Source organism: Anabrus simplex, chromosome 2, assembly GCF_040414725.1.
Source record: "Anabrus simplex isolate iqAnaSimp1 chromosome 2, ASM4041472v1, whole genome shotgun sequence".
Classification (NCBI taxonomy): Eukaryota; Metazoa; Arthropoda; class Insecta; order Orthoptera; family Tettigoniidae; genus Anabrus; species Anabrus simplex.
Genome location: NC_090266.1, coordinates 830,962,841 through 830,985,834, shown reverse-complemented (window position 1 = coordinate 830,985,834; position 22,994 = coordinate 830,962,841). Strand labels below are relative to the sequence as shown.

The following is a 22,994-nucleotide window of genomic DNA, read 5'->3' as shown; positions in this document are numbered from 1 at the left end:
CTTTACAGGTGGACACACGAATCCTCTGCAGATAACAAGGGAATTTGTTAATAAATTGGTTAGTTTTTCAGTGTTATTGCTTGGAATATTGGTTATGAAAATTTTGGGAGTAGCGCTGACTTGTTACTCCCTTCTTGAGCTGTACGTACTAGATATAGTGCACATAGTGTTTTTCTTGTGGTCAAGAGTATGTCAAATACAAAATTGAATGTAAACTTTTCCTGTAGTTCAGCTTATGACCACTTTTTTCAAAGAATCAGAAGTGGAATATGGGGATAATACTACTCTGTTCAAACAGTAGTGATGGAGTACGGCAATCTAGTTGCTGCTTGTAGTACAATTAATGTACTGATCATTTTGCAGAAGTGTCAGACCTTGTCTGTGCTTGTCAGATGGTTGTGGGTTGGGTGCTCTTATCACAGTACCTGCAGTGTTTTCTTTGTTGTTGTTTGAGGATGCTCTCACTTTTCTTTTTTTCTTTATTTTTGTTTTGTTAAAGATATAAGGTAGCTTGTTTACTTTGCGCTGTCTCTTTTTACACCAAGACAACAGATTTCTTAGAGCTCATGTAGCATCTCTGTGTGCAGTCTCCCAGCCAGGGTTAACCATGTGGAATATAGCTTAACTTGTGTGGTTATAATTCATGAATTAAAATTTTGCACGATTTGTACCCCCTGTGGTTTCCAAACCACGAACCACTTCTCAGAGTGTCAGTTGCCTCTCTGAAGGATTTCAGGTCCTGTGCTAGATGTCTCACCATGTTCTTAACATGTCATTCTCAAGAAGTGTGAAATTTAACTTGATATCAAGGTTACCACATTAATGTATGTTTCCATTTTAGCAGCAATAGTACATTGACATTACAACAATTTATTGTTGAGCAGGGTGCAATGGTTTAAGTCAGTTGATTTTTAGAATACAAATCTATGATTTAAATCAGTTGATTTAATATAAAATATATATGATTAGGATAAGTTGGCTTACTTATTTTCATCGTATTACATGCTGTCCATTGTTCAAATTCATATTATAAAAATCAACTACTTGAAATCAGTTTGCTTTCTTATTGTTTTCTTAATTCTTGTAGTCTCTGGGGGTGGCACTTTGGCACTCATTCCACATGTTTGGAACCGTAAAAAAATAAAATAAAAAAAAAATAAAAAATTAAGATACCTGAAGCGGCAGAGAGGATTACTTTATGCTTGCTAGGGCCCAGCAGCCTATAGCAAGAAGTTTTCTTAGTTATACAGAAGAATGAAAATTGACAGTGTACAGCATTGCCAATATGAGTCCCCGAAGGACTCTTTTAACATTCTGTAAGTGGCTTGTTGTTCATATTTAAAGTTAAGAACTTCATATTTGGGTTCCGTATTGTTGTTGTTCATGTTTGAGAACCTGTAATAAAACACAGTGCTTGGGATTTTTTGCAAATAAAAATTTGGCGTTTTCAAATTTCAGATTTCTGTATAATAGATTATAAGTACGTAGGTGCTTTGAAAAGTTCTCGGAATGTACTAGAATTAAGTATCTTACCTCGGAACTGCTTTTATTTTTCAACATAGTCTCCCTGTAGACTAATGCATTTGGTCCAGCAATGTTCCAATGCCTTGATCTCATCTCGAAAATGAGATTCCTCCAGACCTGCAAAATACCTATCCAATTCGGCTGTCAGTTTTTCCCTTGTAGAAAATCTCCACCCACCAAGGAAAATTTTCAGCTTGGAGAATAGATGAAAGTCTGATGGTGCCAAATCAGGTGAATAAAGTGGATGTGGCAACAATTCATACCCCAGTTCATGAAGTTTTGTCATGGCAATAACACTTGTGTGCGGCGGAGCGTTGTCCTGATGAAAGATGACATTTTTCCTTGCCAAACCAGGCCTTGTTTCGCGTATCTTTTCCTGTAGTTGGTCTAGGAGGTTTGCATAGTATTGTCCCGTAATTGTTTGGCCAGTAGGAAGATAATCTATCAGCAGAATGCCTTTTGCATCTCAGGAAACTGGGGCCATGACCTTTCCGGCCGAACGCACTGCCTTTGCTTTCTTTGGTGGTGGTGAATCAGCATGTTTCCACTGCTGTGACTGCTGTTTTGTCTCCGGGGTATAGTAGTGGACCCAAATTTCATCTGTAGTCACAAACCGATGCAAAAAATCTTGTTGGTTGCACTGAAAACGGGCCAGACTTTGTTCGGACATTTCCAATCTGGTGCATTTATTGTCCAATGTCAAGAGCCGCGGCACCCATCTTGCAGATAATTTTTTCATACCCAATTCTTCGATTAAAATATAATATACCCGTTCAGAAGACATCCCTACAGCTTCAGCAATCTCCTGCACTTTCGGTTGACGATCCTCCATGACCATTTTATGCACTTTTGCGATAAATTCTGGGGTCGTAACACTTTTTGGCCATCCACTCCGCGGATCATCATCCAAGCTCTCCCGACCAAATTTAAACTAGCTGGTCCACTTGGCAACAGTTGAAAATGAAGGAGCTGAGTCCCCCCAGTGTGTTCTGAAAGTCGGCATGTATTTCCTTTGCTTTCATACCTTTCTTTACAAAGTATTTAATCACTGCTCGAATTTCAGTTTTTTCCATTGTCACAAATCACTACGCGGGAACAACAACAAAGAGTCGTCACTACCACACTCCTGCAGCTAGAGCACTGACGCACCACATGTTCACTCACAAAGGATGTGTGATAAAAAATGAAATGAAATGTCGTATGGCTTTTAGTGCCGGGATATCCCAGGACGGGTTCGGCTCGCCAGGTGCAGGTCTTTCTATTTGACTCCCGTAGGCGACCTGCGCGTCGTGATGATGATGAAGACAACACATACACCCAGCCCCCGTGCCATTTGAATTAACCAATGAAGGTTAAAATCCCCGACCCGGCCGGGAATCGAATCCGGGACCCTCTGAACCGAAGGCCAGTACGCTGACCGTTCAGCCAACGAGTCGGACGGATGTGTGATTATTGCGCGGGAACCTCGTTGCTCTAGCACTGACATCTAGTGGTGATTCCGAGAACTTTTCAAACCGTCCTCGTATTATTCAGGGAAGATAATTTAAGACAAGATAGTGGAGTACCAAGAAATAGGAGCACAGGGATGCAGAGGCAGCGAGCGCAGTGCCCGCGATGGCGAGCGGACGTAATCGGCTCAGAGAAGCAGCATAATTATGCCTATAGAAACTAAACGAAGCTGAACTCGCCAGTTTCATGCTCAGGATGAATGAATGAATAAATAAATGAATAATAATAATAATAATAATAATAATAAAGTTCGGATCCAGGATACTGTAGTGAACACACTATTCATTAGCCAATTGCAAAATTGTATTCTTGCAATGAAATTTGTAGGCGGTATGTTATGGTCTGAATGAGATCCGTCAGATTTTAAATGTAATTGTTTTGTTGCATTATGTGCCGAAGAATGTGAAATATCAGTTTCCCGAGTTACTCTCGGAAGTGAATTTCGTGGACTGACCTGCAGTCCTGGCTGTTTATCTTGTAACCTCTCCTGTGCGAGAGCTGTTCTCCTTCCCCGTCTTCTTATTACGTATGGGACCAGTACTACGACACATGTGAACGAGTTATCGCATGTAACGTTTTGATGGTACTGTTAGGCCGGGAAACTGTCTACGGATTTTTAAAAGGCACCTTTTAACTGGTTTCTTCTTCTTGTGCAAATAACACTTAACCAAAAATATTCTCTGCACTTCAGTGTACTTGACCGTCAAGATAATAACCTTATAATACACCTTAAAAAGTCCAATAGTTATTAGCGAACTGAGTGAGAGAGCCAAGTATCTGCTGCGTCAGCTGTCAACACTTTTTATCAGGCCAAGCTTGACACAAGCGATACGGCGCTGGGTTGGGGATTCCTGCGGCCTGTGACCAGAAGTGTGAAGCTTTACATTATATTCCCTGTATTTAATGGAAGTATTGTGTAAACTGAATGCCGTTTCTTATTTTAATACAGTTTATGACTTTGAATATTCTTTTATTTTCAGGTACATAATTCCAAGTACCAACAACATGGAGCTGGATGATGATGATACTAGTTCCCCAGCTGTTGTTGAAGAATCTCAGAAAAATGAAGAAGTCAGTTTTGTGTATTCATCCTCTAATAATCCCAAGGAGGAAATTAGTATTCTGTATTCATCATGGAATGATGCTACTGAATTTTCACCTTTCTCTGCCTTGGATGAAAATCAGTATAATTTCAGTAAAGAGTTGAGTAATGCATCACTTGACTCTCAAAGTGTATTTCCAAATGAATGCAAAGATGATGATTTCTTAATTCCAGGAAATGATGATGATAGCACAAAAGATGAAATCAGCATTCTGTATTCATCCTCAGACAGTGAAAGGAAGCTAACTAGTAATATGCAAAATCGGGAAATGGAAAATTACCAAGAACTTGCTGATTCATATTCAGACTTACAAATATTAAATGAAACATGCAAACATAAATTGCGTACTGACTTCTCATCTCAATGCATGCCTGCTTTTTCAGGTGCAGGTTTCAGTTTTAATGATTTTGAGACTAATGATGCTGCTCAGAGGAATACGTTACGTAACACTGTAAGGAATACAGCATCTCTACATCAAGAATCCGTCACCAATTTTTCTGAGGAGAATGTTTATCAGAATGATTTCACTTGGCCTGGGACTCCTGCTTCATTGCAAATGGAAGCACATGAAGTTGGACAAAGTGGAAGAACAATTTTTTCTGACTGTATTACATCACAGACTAATGCAAGGAAATACCCTAAGAGAGTCTGGTTGAGAGGATCACAGCTTGTTACACCCCAACATCAGGCAAAAAAATATCAACGCAGGTCTGCTGGAAATTATGTGAATAATATGCAGTGTCCTCCTTTGAGACGTATCATACTGAGTTGTCATATTTGTGGTGAAATAGGTTTTCATTCATTGGAATTACTTTATGAACATCAATATACTTGTGAGAGAAATATTTCATCTGAAACAAGCTATAGTTCTCCACCAAATGGGGGGAATACTTCTACTGAAGATAGTGCTAGATCCCAACCTACAGAATGCCGCCCATGTCCCCCTTTGAAACGCATCATTAAGTGTGATATTTGTGGGGAAATTGGATTTCCAAATCTTGCTGTGTTAGAAGAGCATCAATTTAATTGTGTGACCAATTTATCTGTAGACTCAGACAGTGGTTCGTTTAAATATAATACATATAAGGAAGACGTAAATTTTGAAGAAATTATGGAACTTGACCAAAACAGGCTTAGGCCTGGTACAGAGTTGAGTAATCTCATCCCTTTTGAACAGATTGCAAAGTTGGCTTGTTCTTCTTGTGATGCAACCAACTTTACTTCAATGTCTTCATTACTTGATCATAGACTTCACTGTAGGAATAATTATGCTGAATCATCTGCTTATGAACACTCCTTTGCTACAAATTTAACATACGATGGACATGAAAGCGAAACTAACTTGCAGTATAATGCTGGACAAGAATCATCAGAAGGAAGTGAGTTAGTTACACCATACTCAGAGTTTGCTCAGTATCTTGATGTACAGCCTGTAATAAAATTTAATTGCTACATTTGTGGTGGGCGTGGTTTTCCATCAATGTCTGATTTGCAGAAGCATCAGGATGCTTGTATAAAAAGGTATAAAGCAATCTCCAAATCAAAATCGCCTGTAGAGAATCCTCCACCTTCAACAAAGGACAAAGTAACCCGCCAAATTTATAAATGTAATCTCTGTAACACGTACTACGAAGGGTGGACACTGTTTGGCCATTTGTTAGATATTCACAAACTTCTAGTTTGCTTGTATTGCTTTTCTTCTTTTTCTCATGCTGATGAACTGAGTGTGCATTTATTCAAAAAACATGGTAAGGAGGAATATTTTTATAATTCGTTGGACCATTTTTTAGCTACTTTTGAAAGTGGATATATTCTCGTATGTTGTAGATGCGAGCGTATGTTCACTGAAGAAGATAGGTTTTTAGGTCATGTTTGTAAGGAAAAAAGTCATATGAAAGAGTAAGAAAGTTACATAATTTATATTGTGCAACTATCTATCATTATCTTGAAAATTTGTCAGGAATGTAAAAGATATTTCAGTGCTAAAAGATAACTACAGTAATTCTGTAAGATGACACTTAGATGTAGATGGTTCACTAGGTCATATAACTATTTTCATCTTGATAAATATTGTTATTGTTTGCCTCTGTTGTGGTTAATAATTTTTTAATCACTTAAACACTCATTAAGATTTAGAAACTTGTTGTTCTTCTGTGATTAACACAATGTGACAGAGGAGTAAAATTTAAAAGTATAACATATAAAGTTTGAAATATCTTGCAACATTAATGAGCAGAGTTCAAATGTTAGGGATTTAAATATCTCTTAAGAGAACTGGCATAAAATTTAACAAATTGGAATTAAACTGTAGAATGATATAAAAACTTTCATTATTTTCTCCAAAATCTGCATACTAGCATTCTAGGAAATTTTGAATATGAGAAAATTTTACAAATTCTTGTGCACTATTCTACCTAGGTACAATATATGCAAAATATCAATAACACGAGGGAAGATTTGATGGAGTGCATGCTTCTTCATTGTTAGTTTACTTCATTGTGAATTTTTAAAATGTGCTTATATTACTTTGTATTTCCAGAACTTCCCAAGTATATTCAGGTTTCTTTACTAGTCTCTGAAATTCTCCTTTCAGGTTGTGTTCAATATCTTGCCAGAAGTACTGATTAAATGCAATGAGAAATGAGCATGTAAGATATTAGGATGCCCTTTTGTATCGATAAAATGGGGATTAAACCCTCAGACCTGGCAAAGAGACAAACAAACAAAACAAACTCCATGGCGCTACTGTCCTGATGAGCCTCGGCCTACCAAGCGACCTCTGCTCATCCCGAAGACCAGCAAATTACAGGGTGATTTGTTGTCAGCACAACAAATCCACTTAGCAGTTATTCTTGACTTTCCAGACCAGATCAGCTGTCTCTTCATCGGATAGCCTGACAGCTGTTCTCACTCAGGCTGTGTGGACTTTGAACTGACTCTCAAGATCCAGGTAAAAATCCCTGACCTGACCAGGAATAGAACTTGGGGCCTTCGGGTAAGAGGTAGGCACACTATCCGTAGACTGTGGAGCTGCTGTGAAGAAGAGACAACAGAAATAAATTGGGTTAAAAAATTAAACTTGCTGAATAAAAACATGAAATAAAACTTTAAAAATTGGTTTTATATAATATTAATGAGACAAACGCTCAAGCAGGATTATCTTTCTAAATTTAATCAGATTGTCATGAATCTCCTGAGGTACATGTGTTGCTTTTTGGGGAGGGAGGGGGATAATTGAGTGGAAATGTGACACATTTTTCTTCTGTTGTGCCATATACATTTATTTTATTTTCACTAAAATAATCAGAAGGCATGCTACATGGTCTTCGAACTGTTGTAGTAAACTTAACCTTTTCAGCACCAGTCGCTTATAGGTGGTATGTGTGAAGAATGCCAGGTTTCTTCTTAAGAAATAGCAATGCTTCAGTAAAATAATTATATCTTTCGTGTTGTTAAAGATATATCCCCAAAGTTTTTACTGATCATAGAAATGGAGTTACCTTACATGTTTACTAAGTCAAAAAAAAAGTCAAAATTGAGAGGGGAAAAAACAATTAAAATTACATGCCCAGTGCACAAGATTATCAGCAGCTGCATACTGTTGGTTTACTCTTTGGAAAGAGCTTGCATCCAGGAGATAGTGTGTTCGAACCCCACTGTCGGCAGCCCTGAAGATGGTTTTCCGTCGTTTCCCATTTTCACACCAGGCAAATGCTAGGGCTGTACCTTAAGATCATGGCCGCTTCCTTCCCACTCCTAGTCGTTTCCTATCCCATCGTCGCCGTAAGACCTATCTGTATCGGTGCGATGTAAAACAGATTGTAAAGAATACTCTTTGGAAAGTTTCAGTATCTTAGGCACTTCAGTTTCTAATTAAAAAAGTATTGTATATCACCATACGCTATATTTAGGATGGCCAGGTGGAAGGATGATACTGTTGTTAATAAAGTGGAAAATTTCAGAATTCATTGAAATCTATTGCAGGAAAATGTGGTACCAAACCACGGCATTCGTCTTGAATTAGTTGACCAGTGTGAAAGTATATATGTTTGGCCTTCTTGTGATACCCATTTCCATTAATACTTCCACAAAGGCTTATATTTCTGCAACTCTGACAGGTCTCCATTTTCAAGCTGTTGAACAGGGTGATAGTTGCTTATGAGTAGATGGAAATTGATTTGCATACCTGTTCATTTCGTTCACTATTAAACTCGTGTCAAAGTAAAAATGTGGGATGTAAAAAAAAAAGAATAAAAAAATAAATAAAGAAGTTTCAAATACTGCACAGGGTCTGCATCATTCATCATTGGGAGGGGCATATTTAGGATGTGATGTTTTGAGATACAGCAGGGAGGGTTGCAACAGTGTGTCGCTTTCAACTGCAACTTAACCAAACCCTGTATTATGCATATAAGTAGGATTGTTGTCATTACTGTCTACACCACAGCCTATACTGTTTTCATTTGTATCATTCTCTGAATCAGTAAACCTGCCACTTTCACTAATGACAGTACCACGAAGTTTATGGTACTGTGGAATGTCATTGCTGTTGTCACTTCCTGTCTTAGAATAACTTCACCGGCATTACTACATGACTATGGTACTGCTGCATCTTCATCAGACTCGATTCCCTGATCATCACCACAGACTCTATTAATATACAGGGTCTCCCATATAAACTAAGGCCGCCCAAGCGGCATTTTTACTTTCCGATATATAAACTGCAGTATTGGAGGCGCGTGCATAGTTCTTGATCTTGCAATCAACATGCACGTGTTTGACATCAGAAACATCAGTTGCCAGTCTGAATCTCGGCTGTTAACATGGCGAGACTCTTATCATTGCAACACCGTATTTTCGTATGTAAAAGTTATTTTAAGTACAAGCCGGCTCGACGGGTACATGATGCATTTGTTCACCTTCACGAGCTTTTAATTCCTATCTTTAGTAATCATGTCTCAGATAAAAATAATTCTTATAATCTCTTTAAATTCCCCTCTCGGCAGCAATATTTCTTTCTGCATCCTTCAGCCCCACCTTAGACACCACTTCTCTCCTTCACCCCTCCCTCCCCTCCTCCCTTCTTTACCCCCTCCCCTCCCTATCTGCTCCTTTGTTTACATTGCCTGCTTCCTACAAGAAGTCGGTGCTTGTTCTTAATCCACTCCTTTGTTTACATGGCCTGCCTGCTCCCTCCAGCAAGTCAGTGCTTGCTCTAGATCAGACATTAGAGGTGAGTCTCATAAATAATTTTTCTTCTTTTTTAATTTCTTTTCTGTATATTTATTCATTCCTAATTCTGGCTATCATTTCCAGATTTACTTCTTTGCCTGAAGTCCTAAGTCAACTTAAAAACATCATATCATGACAAGAAGATCATAACCATAATTTTTGTTATTATATGTAATTTAATGTTATAATTATTCCTGCAACATTGTCTTTGTCTGGTATATATATGTTATCTTATGGTCTGTTTAATTTTTATTTGGCTGAAGATGGCTACTAAGTGGCTGAAAGTAGTCCCAAAACTGATGTAATGTTATTTACTTGATCTAGTGTGTTATTTCTTATAATAAGTGAAATCTAAATGCATGGTAGTATGATAATTGCAAATGAAGAAGCATGGCAATGCTGTATGTAGTCCATAAGGTTACCTTCACGACTCCGTCAGAAACGGGCTTGCAGTGTGCCAACAGTAGGTAGCAGTGAAAGATGGAGTGGGGAGTGTATGAGAATTGTATTGCTTTATTGGCGGTATTTCATTGCGAGAAGCGAACTGAGGAAATTTTTTCTATGCTGAAACCTCTCTGTATCAATGAAGGATTTGTGTTTCGGACAATAGCACTGTTTAAACAAACGGGTCCAACTGTTGATCGCGTTGGATTGTTCCGTCCTAGGTGTGTACGCAGAAAAGAATTTGTGAATGCTGTTCATGCACGGATTTGATGCAGTCCTTTGAGTAAACAAACAATTTTGTCTCATGAAATGGATATATTTCCACGAACTGTCACGTATTTCGAAGGATGATTTACATGTTGGTGCATATAAAAGGTACGGCATTTACCAACTGAAAAATTCAAGGAGATACACCTGGTTTTATCCCAGGCTTCGTTAATGACGTATAGGGAGAGCTAGTATCGTGACATCCTATTTACAGATGAAAAACCATTAACTGTGGAAGAGTCATTTAACAAGCAAAACGATCATGTGTACACAGGGTCGTCCAAGGAAGCAAGAGAGAAAGTTCCATGTGTGCCATGTGGACATCACCCTGTTTCTGTCATGGTATAGTGGGCGGTTTCTCGGCAGGGAGCATCGGAGGTGCATTTTTTTGTGAAGGTGGAGTAAAGACTTCTGCAGTTGTCTATCAGACATTGTTGGAAAAGGTGATACCACATATCAGTTCAAAGCTATATGAAGGAAAATTGTGGATTTTTCAGCAGGATAGTGCTCCTGCACACAAAGCAGAACGATGCAGCAATGGTTGGCAACCAATGTCCCACGGTTCATCACTGCTGCTGGCTTGCCTAGTGGAAGTCTGGACCTCACTCCATTGGATTATTCTCTGGGGCAGAGGCTTGAGGCGATAGCATGTCAAAAACAGCACCGCAATATTGAAATGTTAAAAAAATCAATCACGTCTGCTGTCAAAAAGAATTCCACTGGACACGATTTGTGCAGCTATTGATGAGTGGTCTTAAAGTATTCACCACTGTGTTGCCGCACATAGTGATTACTTTGAATAAGATTATATTCATTCTGTAGCATTTTTTTTGTGTTTTTTTTTAGAATATAAGTACATTATTGGGTTTGTGTAGTTTTATTTAGTAGTTATATACATTGAAAGTACTGACAAAACTTATGGCAGTATTGTGTGTATAAATCACATGAAGAGGATATAATTGAAAATTGTGTTTTACCATTATCAGCAGCAAAAATTGAAAATTTTTTCACTGGTATTGCTTCATAATAATATTCGTGTCTCTACACCTGAGCAAATTAAGATGTCAGTCATTTTTAAATGGAACAAAGACTTTTTTTGCTAGTGGCTTTACGTCGCACCGACACAGATAGGTCTTATGGCGAGGATGTTATAGGAAAGGCCTAGGAGTTGGAGGGAAGTGACCGTGTCCTTAATTAAGGTACAGCCCCAGCATTTGCCTGGTGTGAAAATGGGGAAACCATGGAAAACCATCTTCAGGGCTGCCGACAGTGGGATTCAAACCCACTATCTCCCGGATGCAAGGAACAAAGACTTGAAGCTGGGCCATTCCTATTTTTTCCTCTTTTGTTGTTAGTAGCTCACAGGCCTAGTTGGGAGTGTTTTCGTAATCTCTTTGGAGCATCAAACTTCAAAATATTACAGTGTCTAATGTGACTTTGCACTTCTCTCTCTAAATCTCGTAGTTAGATAACATTTTCTAAATGTTAAACTTCCTTAATTTGTTAAAAGAACTGAAAGTTGAAGACAAATAACTAGGTCATTACTAGGACGGAAAAAACAAAACAAAACCAAACCTTTCCATAAAATTGAGATTTATAATTAATGAACTAAATGCAGTGTTTAACAAGTCTTTCAGCAAAGGTAATCCTGCTTAATGATACTTCAGAAATATACATTTGTTTCCAGATGAAAAATGCTGTGTACTTCTTCAGTGATCCCTTGAGTCGTAGACAGCTACTTATTTTGTTTGTATTGAATTCAGCTAATTGTCCTTGGTTGCAGCTGTTGAGAAAACTTTATTCCTTGTTGTGTATAACACCAATTGTTATGTAATTATTCAGAAGATCAGCTCCTTGAATTGGGAATATACTCCAGGCAGAGTAGCTCAGATGGTAGAGCGCTGGCCCTTTGCGCCCAGCTTCGCAGGTTCGATCTTGGTTCAGTTCAATGGTATTTGATGGTGCTCAAATACATCAGTCTCATGTTGGTAAATTTACAGGTACATAAATGAACTCCTGTGGGACAAAATTATGGCATCTCAGTGTGTCTGAAAACCTAAAAAAGTAGCTACTGGGAAGTTAGACTATTATTATTATTATTATTATTATTATTATTATGATTATTATTATTATTATTATTATTATTAGTATTATTAGTATTATTATTATTATTATTTTTTTAGTTCCGTTTGGGCCTGCTATGGACCACGTGGTTCTTATCTCTAGCAGCTTTCTTCTTTGACCAGTACTCCTTCATCCTTGCACTGTGAAAGTCTTTTCGCTCCTGGGTCCATTTCACACCTCCTCCCGGACGTACCTTTTTTTCTGTTAGTGACTGGAGAGAGTTTGATGTTCTGATCAACGTTCTGTACCTATTCCTGTCATAAATTTCACTGGGAGCAATGTCCAATTCTTGAAGGTCTTTTCTGACGAGTCTTGCCCACTTGGCATTAGTCGCTTTCCCTCTAGAGATGGTGTGGAAGATTCTGGAGGTGAGCCTCTGATTGTCCATTCTCATGATATGACCAAAGAAGTTCAATCTCCTCTTCCTCATAGATGTTGTAATGCTCTCCAATTGTTGGTACAGTTCGTTGTTGTGCCTGATTCTGTACTTGCCTTCTTCTTTAATAGGGCCCGTGATTTTTCTCAGGATCTTCCTTTCCTTCAGCTCCAGTTTTCTAAGTTGCCCTTTTCTTACCATGTTTAGGCATTCGGAGGCGTATAGTACTGATGGTCTCACTACAGTAGTGTAATGCCTGATTTTGAGGTTAAGTGAGAGGGATTTGGATTTGTACATACTCTTACATAGGTGGTAGGCATTTTCCAATTTGATGCATCTGCTGTTCATGGCCTGATCTTCATTCATGTTTGGGGTTATCCATTCTCCTAGGTATTTGAAGGAGTTAGTCCTTTGTACTGTTTTGTCCCCCAGTGGGATTGATTTGGGTGCATCTTTGATGTTGGTGATAAACTGTGTTTTGTTGATGGCGATCTTCAGCCCTACTTTAGCTGCTATGTGGTCGAGAGAGGATAGTAAATGGATAGCTTCCTCCACACTGGATGCCAGGAGTGTAAGGTCGTCTGCAAAGGCTAAACAGTTAACTGTTAACTTGTCTTTCTTGTAGCCAATTCTCAATCCAGAGCCATCCTTTAGCATTTTCGTCCACTCACTAATGACTTTCTCAAGTAGGCAATTAGAGGATTGGAGATAGGCCATCCCCTTGTCTAACACCTGTTTTGATCTCAAAGCTCTGGGACAGTTCCCCTATGAATTTGATTCTGGCTGTAGTGTTGGTAAGAGTTGCTTTCACTAGATTCAAGGTTTTTTTATCTAGTCCCAGTTCAGCAAGTGCCTGGAAGAGTGACTCTCTATCTACTGAATCGTAGGCCTTCTGAAAGTCAACAAATGTTGCCACGTAGGGTGAGGCGCTTAGGTTTATGTAAGTGATGATGGTTTTGTGGTTCAGGATTTGTTCGGCGCATGACCTTGACTTGCGAAACCCAGCCTGGTACTCTCTGATGCAGGAGTCTAGTTGAGCCTCTACTCTTGTGAGTAATACTTTGGAGAGTATCTTGTACGTCACTGATACAAGGGAAATCCCTCTGTAGTTGTTGAGATCTGATTTGTCGCCTTTTTTGTGTAATGGGTGGATGATAGCTGAGGTCCAGTCGCTAGGTAACGCTTCTGTCACCCAGATGTTTGATATGATTTCATGGATACTTTGGATTGACTCCTCATCAGCGTATTTCCAGAGCTCTGCTATGATTCCATCCTCACCCGCTGCTTTGTTGCATTTCAATTCTGAAATGGCTTTCTGGATCTCCCCCTTTGTTGGTGGGAGAGAGTCCGACTTAGTAACATTCTGAGGTTTGAAATGCAGTTTCTCCTTGGGTTCCCTTGAATTTAGAAGGTTGTTGAAATACTCTGCTAGAACTGTGGTGCACTCTTCATTGTTCATTTTCAGCTTTCCGTCAGCTCCCCGAAGGTGAAGTGTAGGGGCTGAGTAGGGTGTTATTTGAGATTTAAAAGTTTGGTAGAAGTCTCTAGTGTTGTTTCTTTGAAAATCCCTCTCTGCTTGTTCAATGATATTTTTATTGTACTGCCTCTTGGTGTTCCTGATAATTTTAGTGGCAGTTTTCCTAACTTCTAAGAAGTTTTAATGGTTTTCCAGACTTTTGTTACGGTTCCATTTTAGCCATGCTTGTTTTCTCTCTTCTATTGCTTTGTCACACGTAGTTGTCCACCATGGATGTTTGTTCTTTCTGACCGCCGGGATGGTGGTTGTCGCTGCATCTATTAGTGCCTTCTGTAGTTGGGGCCAATCTTTTTTGTCTTTGTTTTTAGCCAGGGTCTCGGTGAAGTTATTGTTATCTTTCAGCTTGGCTGGATTGAACCTTGGAATTCACGACTTGATGCAGTGGTTTTCTCTGCTTCTTTTAAGAGGGATGAAATTGGTTTTGATCAAAGAAAGATAGTGGTCTGAATCAATGTTTGCACTTCTCAATACTTTGACATTCAGCACTTCTTTGCTGTTTCTTCTACTGATGGCTACGTGGTCCAGCTGGAATTCCCCAAGCATTGGGTTAGGGCATCTCCAAGTCATGGCTTTCCTAGGAAGGCATTTGAAGGCTGTAGATTTGAGGACTAAGTTGTAATTTCTGCACAGGTCAATCAGCCTTTCTCCATTCCTGTTGGTCCTCTTGTGGGCTGGGTAATCTCCAACTATGTTCTTGAATTTTCTCTCTTTGCCAATCTGGGCGTTAAAGTCTCCCATTAAAATAGTTATGTGGCGCTTTGGGATCCGGTCCATTGTCTCTTCTAGTACCCTCCAAAAGGTTTCCACATTTTCAATATCTTTCCTGTTGGTGTCATTAGTAGGTGCATGGAAGTTAACAACTGTGTATGCTTTGTTGAGAGTTTTAAAAGCTGTAGTGGACGTTCTTCCATTTGGAGATGAAAAGGAGATGATGGAGTTGATCATTTTGCTGCTGACTATGAAGCCTGTCCCCAATTGAGGCACATTCATCATCACTCTTTCACCGGGTTGCCCTTTGTAGATCCGATAACCTTGTGATTCTATCACTTCTTGATCGAGGAATCTGGTCTCTTGCACGGCTGTTATCAGGATGTTGTGTTCAGTTAAAACATCTAGCGTATTATTATTATTATTATTATTATTATTGAGAATAACTAATAGTTACAAATTAAACTTTTTGTAGTTTGACTTGAGTAGGGTGAGCCAAATGCTGCACAGAGTGCAAAATGTCTGATTCTGTAGTTACAATGGGAATAAAGAAAGATCAAAGTTATCTTGCGTTATCTATATATTTGGTTCAGCATATGTATGTTAAAGGTTCATTTTGATTAGTAAGAGTGCCGATGTTCAACAAGGGAAGCTACGCAGGATATTGCAACAATTAGTAATGCTCAGTGGAATAGGGCAACTAGAGAGTAGATTCTGATGACCTTTGGGTAGTTTTGATGTTTTGTGTATGTAGTAATCCTATTAATATGAATTATAGATATAAAAATATTGTAGTACAATCAATTTCTCTGATTCAGCAGACTGTTATGGACATCAGAGAAAGTGCTAAAAAGTTTCATTGCTTCAGGAAAATATACTTCCCTCTAGATTTTACCTTGGCCAGCTCTGCTGTGATATTTTCCTGATACATTTGGACTCTGCTGCAATGAATGGTGAAAGTTCAAAAATTTAGAAGGATCCTCAAATCATTCAAATTATAGATTAGAGTGAATTTAGCTGCTAAATTTGTGAAGTATGTCAGTTCTGGCTAAGGTTGTTGGGTCAAGTACCACGTTCATGGTTGAACAGTAAATTTGCTCTCTGCTCACAACTTGGCACTGCATGTGTGGGGCATGCTTGGTTGCTTTTCATGCTGACATGAGTTATTGAGCCTGGTTAGTCATTGGGAGCAATTCTCTACAATTTCAACTCATTACATTGAATTGTAAGTTGTTCCATTAAGAGAAAAGCAATACTTGGCATTGCATTTTATTTCTGGCGGCAAATATTCACTTACAAGAAGGACTTTGGGATTTGAATAACATACCAAGGGAATATATTCAATAAATTTCCAACATGTTTGAAATTAACTGATAGGGAATCTGCCACATGGGTGATGATTGATTGATTGATTGATTTGATTGACCAGATAGAAACACAATTGCTGATTCGGAAACAAACAATTGAAATTGAATACTTTTTTAAATTTACATTTTGAATTTCTGTAATAGTTGTTTTTCTCTCAAATGAACATTCTGTTCTACCTAGTTTGTTGAAAACCATTACACTTACTAATGGTGCTATTTAGTGTTCAATCAAATGTTAGTTTTAGAGCTTTGGACATTTCTGAAATTCGGATAAATTGAATCATAATTTATCTGGGATAGTTCTTCATGTCTGGTGAGAAGTATGTTAATATCAAGTCAATGGACAGAAGCATCAGTGCAGTATTTAACTTGCATTAGATCAGCGACAACCAGTATAACAGTGAACCTTTCCCAATTTTAGTGATGATGCATTATTGCTGTGCTACATCTGAACGCAACATTCTACAAACAAGCAGACTTAGTGAGAGAAAATGGGTTGAAAACTCAAACTTGCTCAAGTAGCCTGGACAGACGGAAGCTGAGGTATGCTGTAGCATCAGTGTGTAGAATTCTTGGCTGGCTCTCACTTGGAGGATTCATTTGCTAAAAATGTGACAGGAACTAAATATTTTCTTACAGTGATAAGAGACATGTATTTTATTTTATATGAAAGCTCTGAAGTTGTAACGACTTAAGTTTGAAGTACCTGAAACAGAATAAGAAGTGATAATAAGAGTACCAGACATTTAGGAATGCCATTTACTAATCACTTGATGATAAAATATGGATTTTGCTTGTTATATAGCTTTTGGAAAACAGTAAATCACTGTGTATTAGTTGAGGAAATAATTATAAGATCCATTTCTACTGAGACTGTGTTACATATATGTGTAGTTATTTAATGAAGGAATGACTCGTGGATCAAATGTATATAGTGATAAAAAAGATTTAGGCTATATTTTTCAGCAGTTGCACGAGAGCAGGCGTTTAGTCACGTTTTGGTGTAGATTTTTTTGTAAAACCTTGAGATGCTTTGATATACTTATAAAAAAATGAGCTCTATGAATCTCATTTAATGAATGTTTTGCTGAAGTGCTAGTGTTATCTACCGTTGTGGAAGGATGGTGAAGTGTTAACAGTAGAGAATACTTACTGACTGTGTACGTCAGTTCAACATATTTCTATAGATACCAAGTTACTGACATTAATGGGGAGAACATTTCTCTCAGGCAGCAAGTGTTTTAAAACATGAACTTTCGGACACTGAACTAGGTAGTTCCTTCTTACGAAGCGTGGACCGTCTTAGTACTGAAAGATGTTGGGTATGAAAGGCTGATTTCTAGGGATGTTGCAAGTTGATATGCACACTAGATAAGAAACCTCTGTGCATTTTTGCTAATGGCTAGACTTCATTGTTTTTCTAGTTCGTGTTATGAGAACATTCATATGAAATTAGGCACTAACATTGCTAATTAAAACAAGAGTACATGCTAAAGGTTTTAAACTTGCAAGTACCCAGACCTACATAATGGATTGTCATACAGTAATATGTTGGTAGTTTGAACCAAAATTTGTATGTACAAGCTTTAATGTGAAGAATGACTATTAAAATGTAATTTTACTGTCAAATTGATGCATTTTGTTTATAGATTTTCATTTTACTAGTCTCCCTAGGTCTGTCCAGGGTGTAGATTAATATTTTTACATGTCATGCTATTTGAGTTGCAGTGACTAAACCGCATACTTTCGAAGACTCTCAGCTTGTAAGATTGGGAAGTTGCAATCCCAAGATGTCTAGAACTGGGATTGTAATGTGTTTTATTCTTGTGACTTTGAATGGAATCTTTCCCTTCCCTCTTTTATATGCCATTGTAGATCCAACTTCTCTCATGTTTGTGATACAACTGCATTCTGTTCATAGTTGATTACAAGGTACTGTCTTATTTTGTAACAACAACTACCACCACCACCTTCACTACATACAGTATTGGTGTCTAGTGAAAATGGCTTCTTTTATCAGGTCTGTAACTTTTTTTTTTTCCAGTTTCCTTTATTGTTGGCAGTATGTGTTATATTTTTTTCTCCACTTGTACACCCTTGTTTTATTCAACTACGTATGGAAGATCGTTCAATCTGTAATGTTGTGTTTCCTTGGTGCCTAGAAATGGTATTAAAATGTTAGCAATTTTTTTGTGTTTTTCATTTTTTCTTTCAGTTCTTTAGATGGATGTTACTCTGGTGTGTGTGTGTGTGTGTGTGTGTGTGTGTGTGTGTGTGTGGGTGGTTTGTTCAAAATCTGTGTTAATTGCTGTAGGAATTGTATTAATGGATATGTATGTAGTAATGTGTGTTTGCATGAAAACCAGAATTGTGTTTATATGTACAAACTACAGCATTCATCAGTATCATTCGTTGACTTGGCTATCTAAATACCTATTGTGCTTGCAGATCTTGTGGAAAGATTAATGGGCTTCCTTTGTCCTGCCATCTTTGGATCTGCATTTAAACATGAAATTACAAACTGAAGCTACTCTGTTGTATATTTATGTTGATAATTGGGGCATTCTTTTTTTTTTGGTCAAACTGTATCACTGTTCGTTGTGCTTGTAGATATTTTATCCATGTTCCTTAGTAAAATATAAGTACCAATTTTAAGACAGATGGAAATGTGCTGTCTAAATAACATCTCATGTGCTATTGGTGAAATGTTTTATAATTTTTTGGTAAGAAGTTGCACATTCATTTTTTTGTTTCAACCAAAAAGGAAGTGAAAATGTATCATACCTCCAGAATTGTACCTTGTTTTCCTGAGTAATTCATGCACTATTTCTGGAAGAAAAAAAAAAGTAAAATTTCCGATGTGAAAATTACTCACAGAATTCTGCATGAAAACTGTATTAACAAAAAAAATTATAAACTAATGCACATAAAGAATAGTATAGTATAGAAAAGAATAGATGAAAGTTTGCATCATTCTACATCATTAACTTATTTAATTAGGTTTGTTTACAAGTCAGTGTCAGACTCCTTGGCTGAATGGACAGCATTGAGACCTTCGGTTCAGAGGGTCCCTGGCTTGATTTCTGGCCCGCTCGGGGATTTTAATCGCGTGTGAGTAATTCTTCTGGCTCGGGGACTGGATGTTTGCACTTGTCCCAACTCTCTCCTCTTTATATTCATACAACACTGGGCGAGTTGGCCGTGCGCGTAGAGGCGCGTGGCTGTGAGCTTGCATCCGGGAGATAGTAGGTTCGAATCCCACTATCGGCAGCCCTGAAAATGGTTTTCCGTGGTTTCCCATTTTTACACCAGGCAAATGCTGGGGCTGTACCTTAATTAAGGCCACGGCCGCTTCCTTCCAACTCCTAGGCCTTTCCTATCCCATCGTCGCCATTAGACCTATCTGTGTCGGTGCGACGTAAAGCCCCTAGCAAAAAAAAATATTCGTACAACACACCACACTAACAACCACCACAGGAACACACAATAGTGATTACATCCCTCCACATAAGATTGGCGTCAGGAAGTGCATCCAGCCGTAAAACGGGGCCAAATCCACATGTGCGACACAGTTCGCACCCGCGACCCCACAAGGTGTGGGAAAAGTGGTAGAAGAAATTTACAAGTCAGAGGGTCCAGGAGAAACAAGTCATATTTCCCTAGACCATTCAAATCCAGTCTTGTACGAGTGACGTGTCCATCCAGCCTTTATCATGGGTGCGGACATGGATCCCTCGAGGAATTTTCACTTTTGGCATGTTTTCTTTTTCTTTTAAAAACTACATATGGCAGCAATTTTCTGCCATCAGCTGTTATAGCAAGCTTAACTAACTTAACATCTATTTCTCTCTTCCAGTCATCTATTTTCCTTTCACATCAGTCGTTCAACTCTGGGGTTTATCGAAACTGATTGGTGTCTGCTCCGCATTGCCGATTTCGGAGGGCAATTAGGGCTTTTTTTTTTTTTTGCTTGCTATAACAAACTGATAAAATCACACTATTTTGTTACAATTACTTGCCTTCATTTAGACAATGAAGTTCTCCGTCGAAGGGAAGGTCCATTTCTATTCATAAAATTTATTACCCAGCCTTGGCTTAACCTTAAGTTTTGTCGCTTGATACCGGTACCATGTTTTGCAGTTACTTCATGTTCACAAAATGCTTTTCGAGACTTGCTGGTAGTTTGAAGTGCTGATTTCTGTTCCTCCATTACTGTACATTACCTTCGGACACTGAATATTCAAGGCTCACTGCGTTATTCCCATGTACTTTGGTGTAGTTTATCACGGCAAGCTTAAATCAGGCATTATTACTTGAATTCTTGCTAATGGTTCTCTAACAATGATTACTGTCCTGTAAGAACCGTATTGTACGCACAAAACATTAGTGAAGTGCAAAAGCTCAGCATCACTGTGTTAGACCAGCACTATATCTTTCACCGAACTACCGGTACTCATGGCTGCCTCATAACACAGGAATTGTGCATTCCTCAGTGCAGAAATTCCAGGTTTCTGAATTTGGAGGTTGCAACTACATCATCTATATTTCGAAACTCGTCCTGAACTGAGCGATAAACATTTGAGAAAACAGATGTGTAAAATATGCAAGTATTTCTGTTAACCAGATTCACCTTGAAAAAAAAAAATCAGGGCATATGATAAACTTCATGTTAAATTCAGCATTGATGTTGGTTTCAATACAAAACTTGATACATTATATTACTAAGTTAACAAGACATTAAAAATATAGTACATGTTTTGTCCTTCTGTGGGACATCTTCAGCTACACAGATTACAGTACTAAATTACACATAATTAAAATAACACTATTACACTGTGAAGTGGGAAATTTTAGAAAGCCCCTCTGTAGTCTTAAAAACACTAACTATATGCTCGACAATGCCTCAGTAAAATACAGTACTGTTACAATACACTATTGTATAATGCAAATGCACTAAGAAGCTTCAACTGATTATTAATAGTGTAGTTGTGTCGAAGTCACATTAAATAGCCAAGTGTGACTTTGACAAAATTCCTGTACCGGTACTATTAATAATCAATTGAACTTTAAAGCCGGGCTGAGTGGCTCAGACGGTTAAGGCGCTGGCCTTCTAACCCCAACTTGGCAGGTTCGATCCTGGCTCAGTCCGGTGGTATTTGAAGGTGCTCAAATACGACAGCCCCGTGTCGGTAGATTTACTGGCACGTAAAAGAACTCCTGCGGGACTAAATTCCGGCACCTCGGCGTCTCCGAAGACCTTAAAAAGTAGTTAGTGGGACGTAAAGCAAATAACATTATTATTATTGAACTTTAAAAAATCCCCACTTCAATTTGTATTACAGTGTTCTTTTAATTATGTGTAATTTTAATGTTCTATCTGTGTAATTGAAGATGTCCCATAGAAGGATGAAACATGTTTTATATTTTTAATATCACTTACAGTTTTTAATATGCATTGTTAACTTAGTGATCTAATGTAGCACAATTATTGACAAGGTGGTTTTAATACATCTCTTAATAAGTGAAAAATCATGCTCTGTGAATTACACACTGGCATAAATCACTCCAGGAAATATGGTAATTCAAGTAATCAGCTCTAGCCTATCATGTCTTTTTCACTACACAAAGAAATACGTTATTTTAAAGATGTTGAACATTTTCACTTCATATTTGTTGGTTGGGAAGTAGATTTCAAATCCTTAACCCTAAAGCACCTGTCGTTACATTTCCTTGGCTTATTTTTAAAATGTCATCTTCCTTTCATCCTAATTGCAATGAATGCTTTAGTATATATAGAATGTATTTGTTCAATATCTATTATAATAAATATAAAAGTTGTAGTAACAAATGTATAGGTAAAAAATATTATAGAGGAAGCAGCGATTTATTAAAAATCCTGGCGACACAGAGGAGAGCCCGATGCTTTTATCTCTACTATTGCAAATTACTTGCTGAGAGTACATTGGTTACTTTCAGTAAATTTGAATAAGACTTCCTGGGATGAGAGCACAAGGGGAAATAGTATTATTTTGCTACTTACATATTGAATTTTATATTAGTGGAAACATTTCTTTATGTGAGAGTTATGCCACTCTTGCACAAATTATCAAGCACATAAACTCAACCATGCAGTGGGATGTGGGATTAATTTTTTTCTTCTTCCTTTTACTGTCATTTTATGTAAGGACAGGTGAGGTATCTACCTGTAATGGATTTTTCCTTCCATTTATATGGGGTGAAATCATAACTGAAACCATTGTTCATCAGATATACCACTACATATCACTCCAGATACTTATAAACTATGGCTATTTTAACATTACATTGTATGGAATTTACGGTTGTGCTGTTCATTATTTGAATGAAATCATTTTATTTTTGTTATAATGTGGTAACTAATGATGATTAGTGAGAAAACAAAATGCAATATGTGTAGGATAAGAATACCCTTACATGTTTTTTCTTATACATGGTTTTCATGAAATTTATGTAATTTATCACGATTTCTTGTTCAATTATTTTGGACCTTATTCTTAAACAGTTTACAAGATGAATCTAATCCAGATTAGGATTGAAACTTCGAACCTCAAATCTTGTCGCTGTTCACTCAAGACTATAGAGATACTGGAGGACTGATTGTTTACTGGGCTTAACACGGCACTGGGAATTCAAATCTGTTCGCTTATCACTGCCGTTATAATGAATTATCTGACTAGTCTTCATCTCTTTAGTTTTCTTTAATTATGTTGAAAATGTGCAAGATAACTGAAATAGGAGCACCAGGATTTAGACTCGGAGCATTT

The 22,994-nt window shown here is 37.9% G+C and overlaps 1 protein-coding gene across 5 annotated transcripts in view; it reads left to right on the top strand.

Moving 5' to 3' along the window:
• Window positions 1-20,138, top strand: part of LOC136864494 (uncharacterized) — a 46,869-nt gene extending 26,731 nt beyond the window's left edge. For 3 of the 5 annotated variants that reach the window (XM_067141535.2, XM_067141532.2, XM_067141534.2), the window contains exon 2: window positions 4,014-7,138. In XM_067141535.2, coding sequence (XP_066997636.2) covers window positions 4,039-6,039 — 2,001 coding nt within the window. In that variant the 5' untranslated portion in view covers window positions 4,014-4,038 and the 3' untranslated portion in view covers window positions 6,040-7,138. Of the gene's footprint in view, window positions 1-4,013; window positions 7,139-16,612 lie in introns of those variants that run through there. The other 2 variants (XR_010859318.2, XM_067141536.2) reach the window with 2 other exon arrangements.
• The last annotated feature ends 2,856 nt before the right edge of the window (window positions 20,139-22,994 follow it).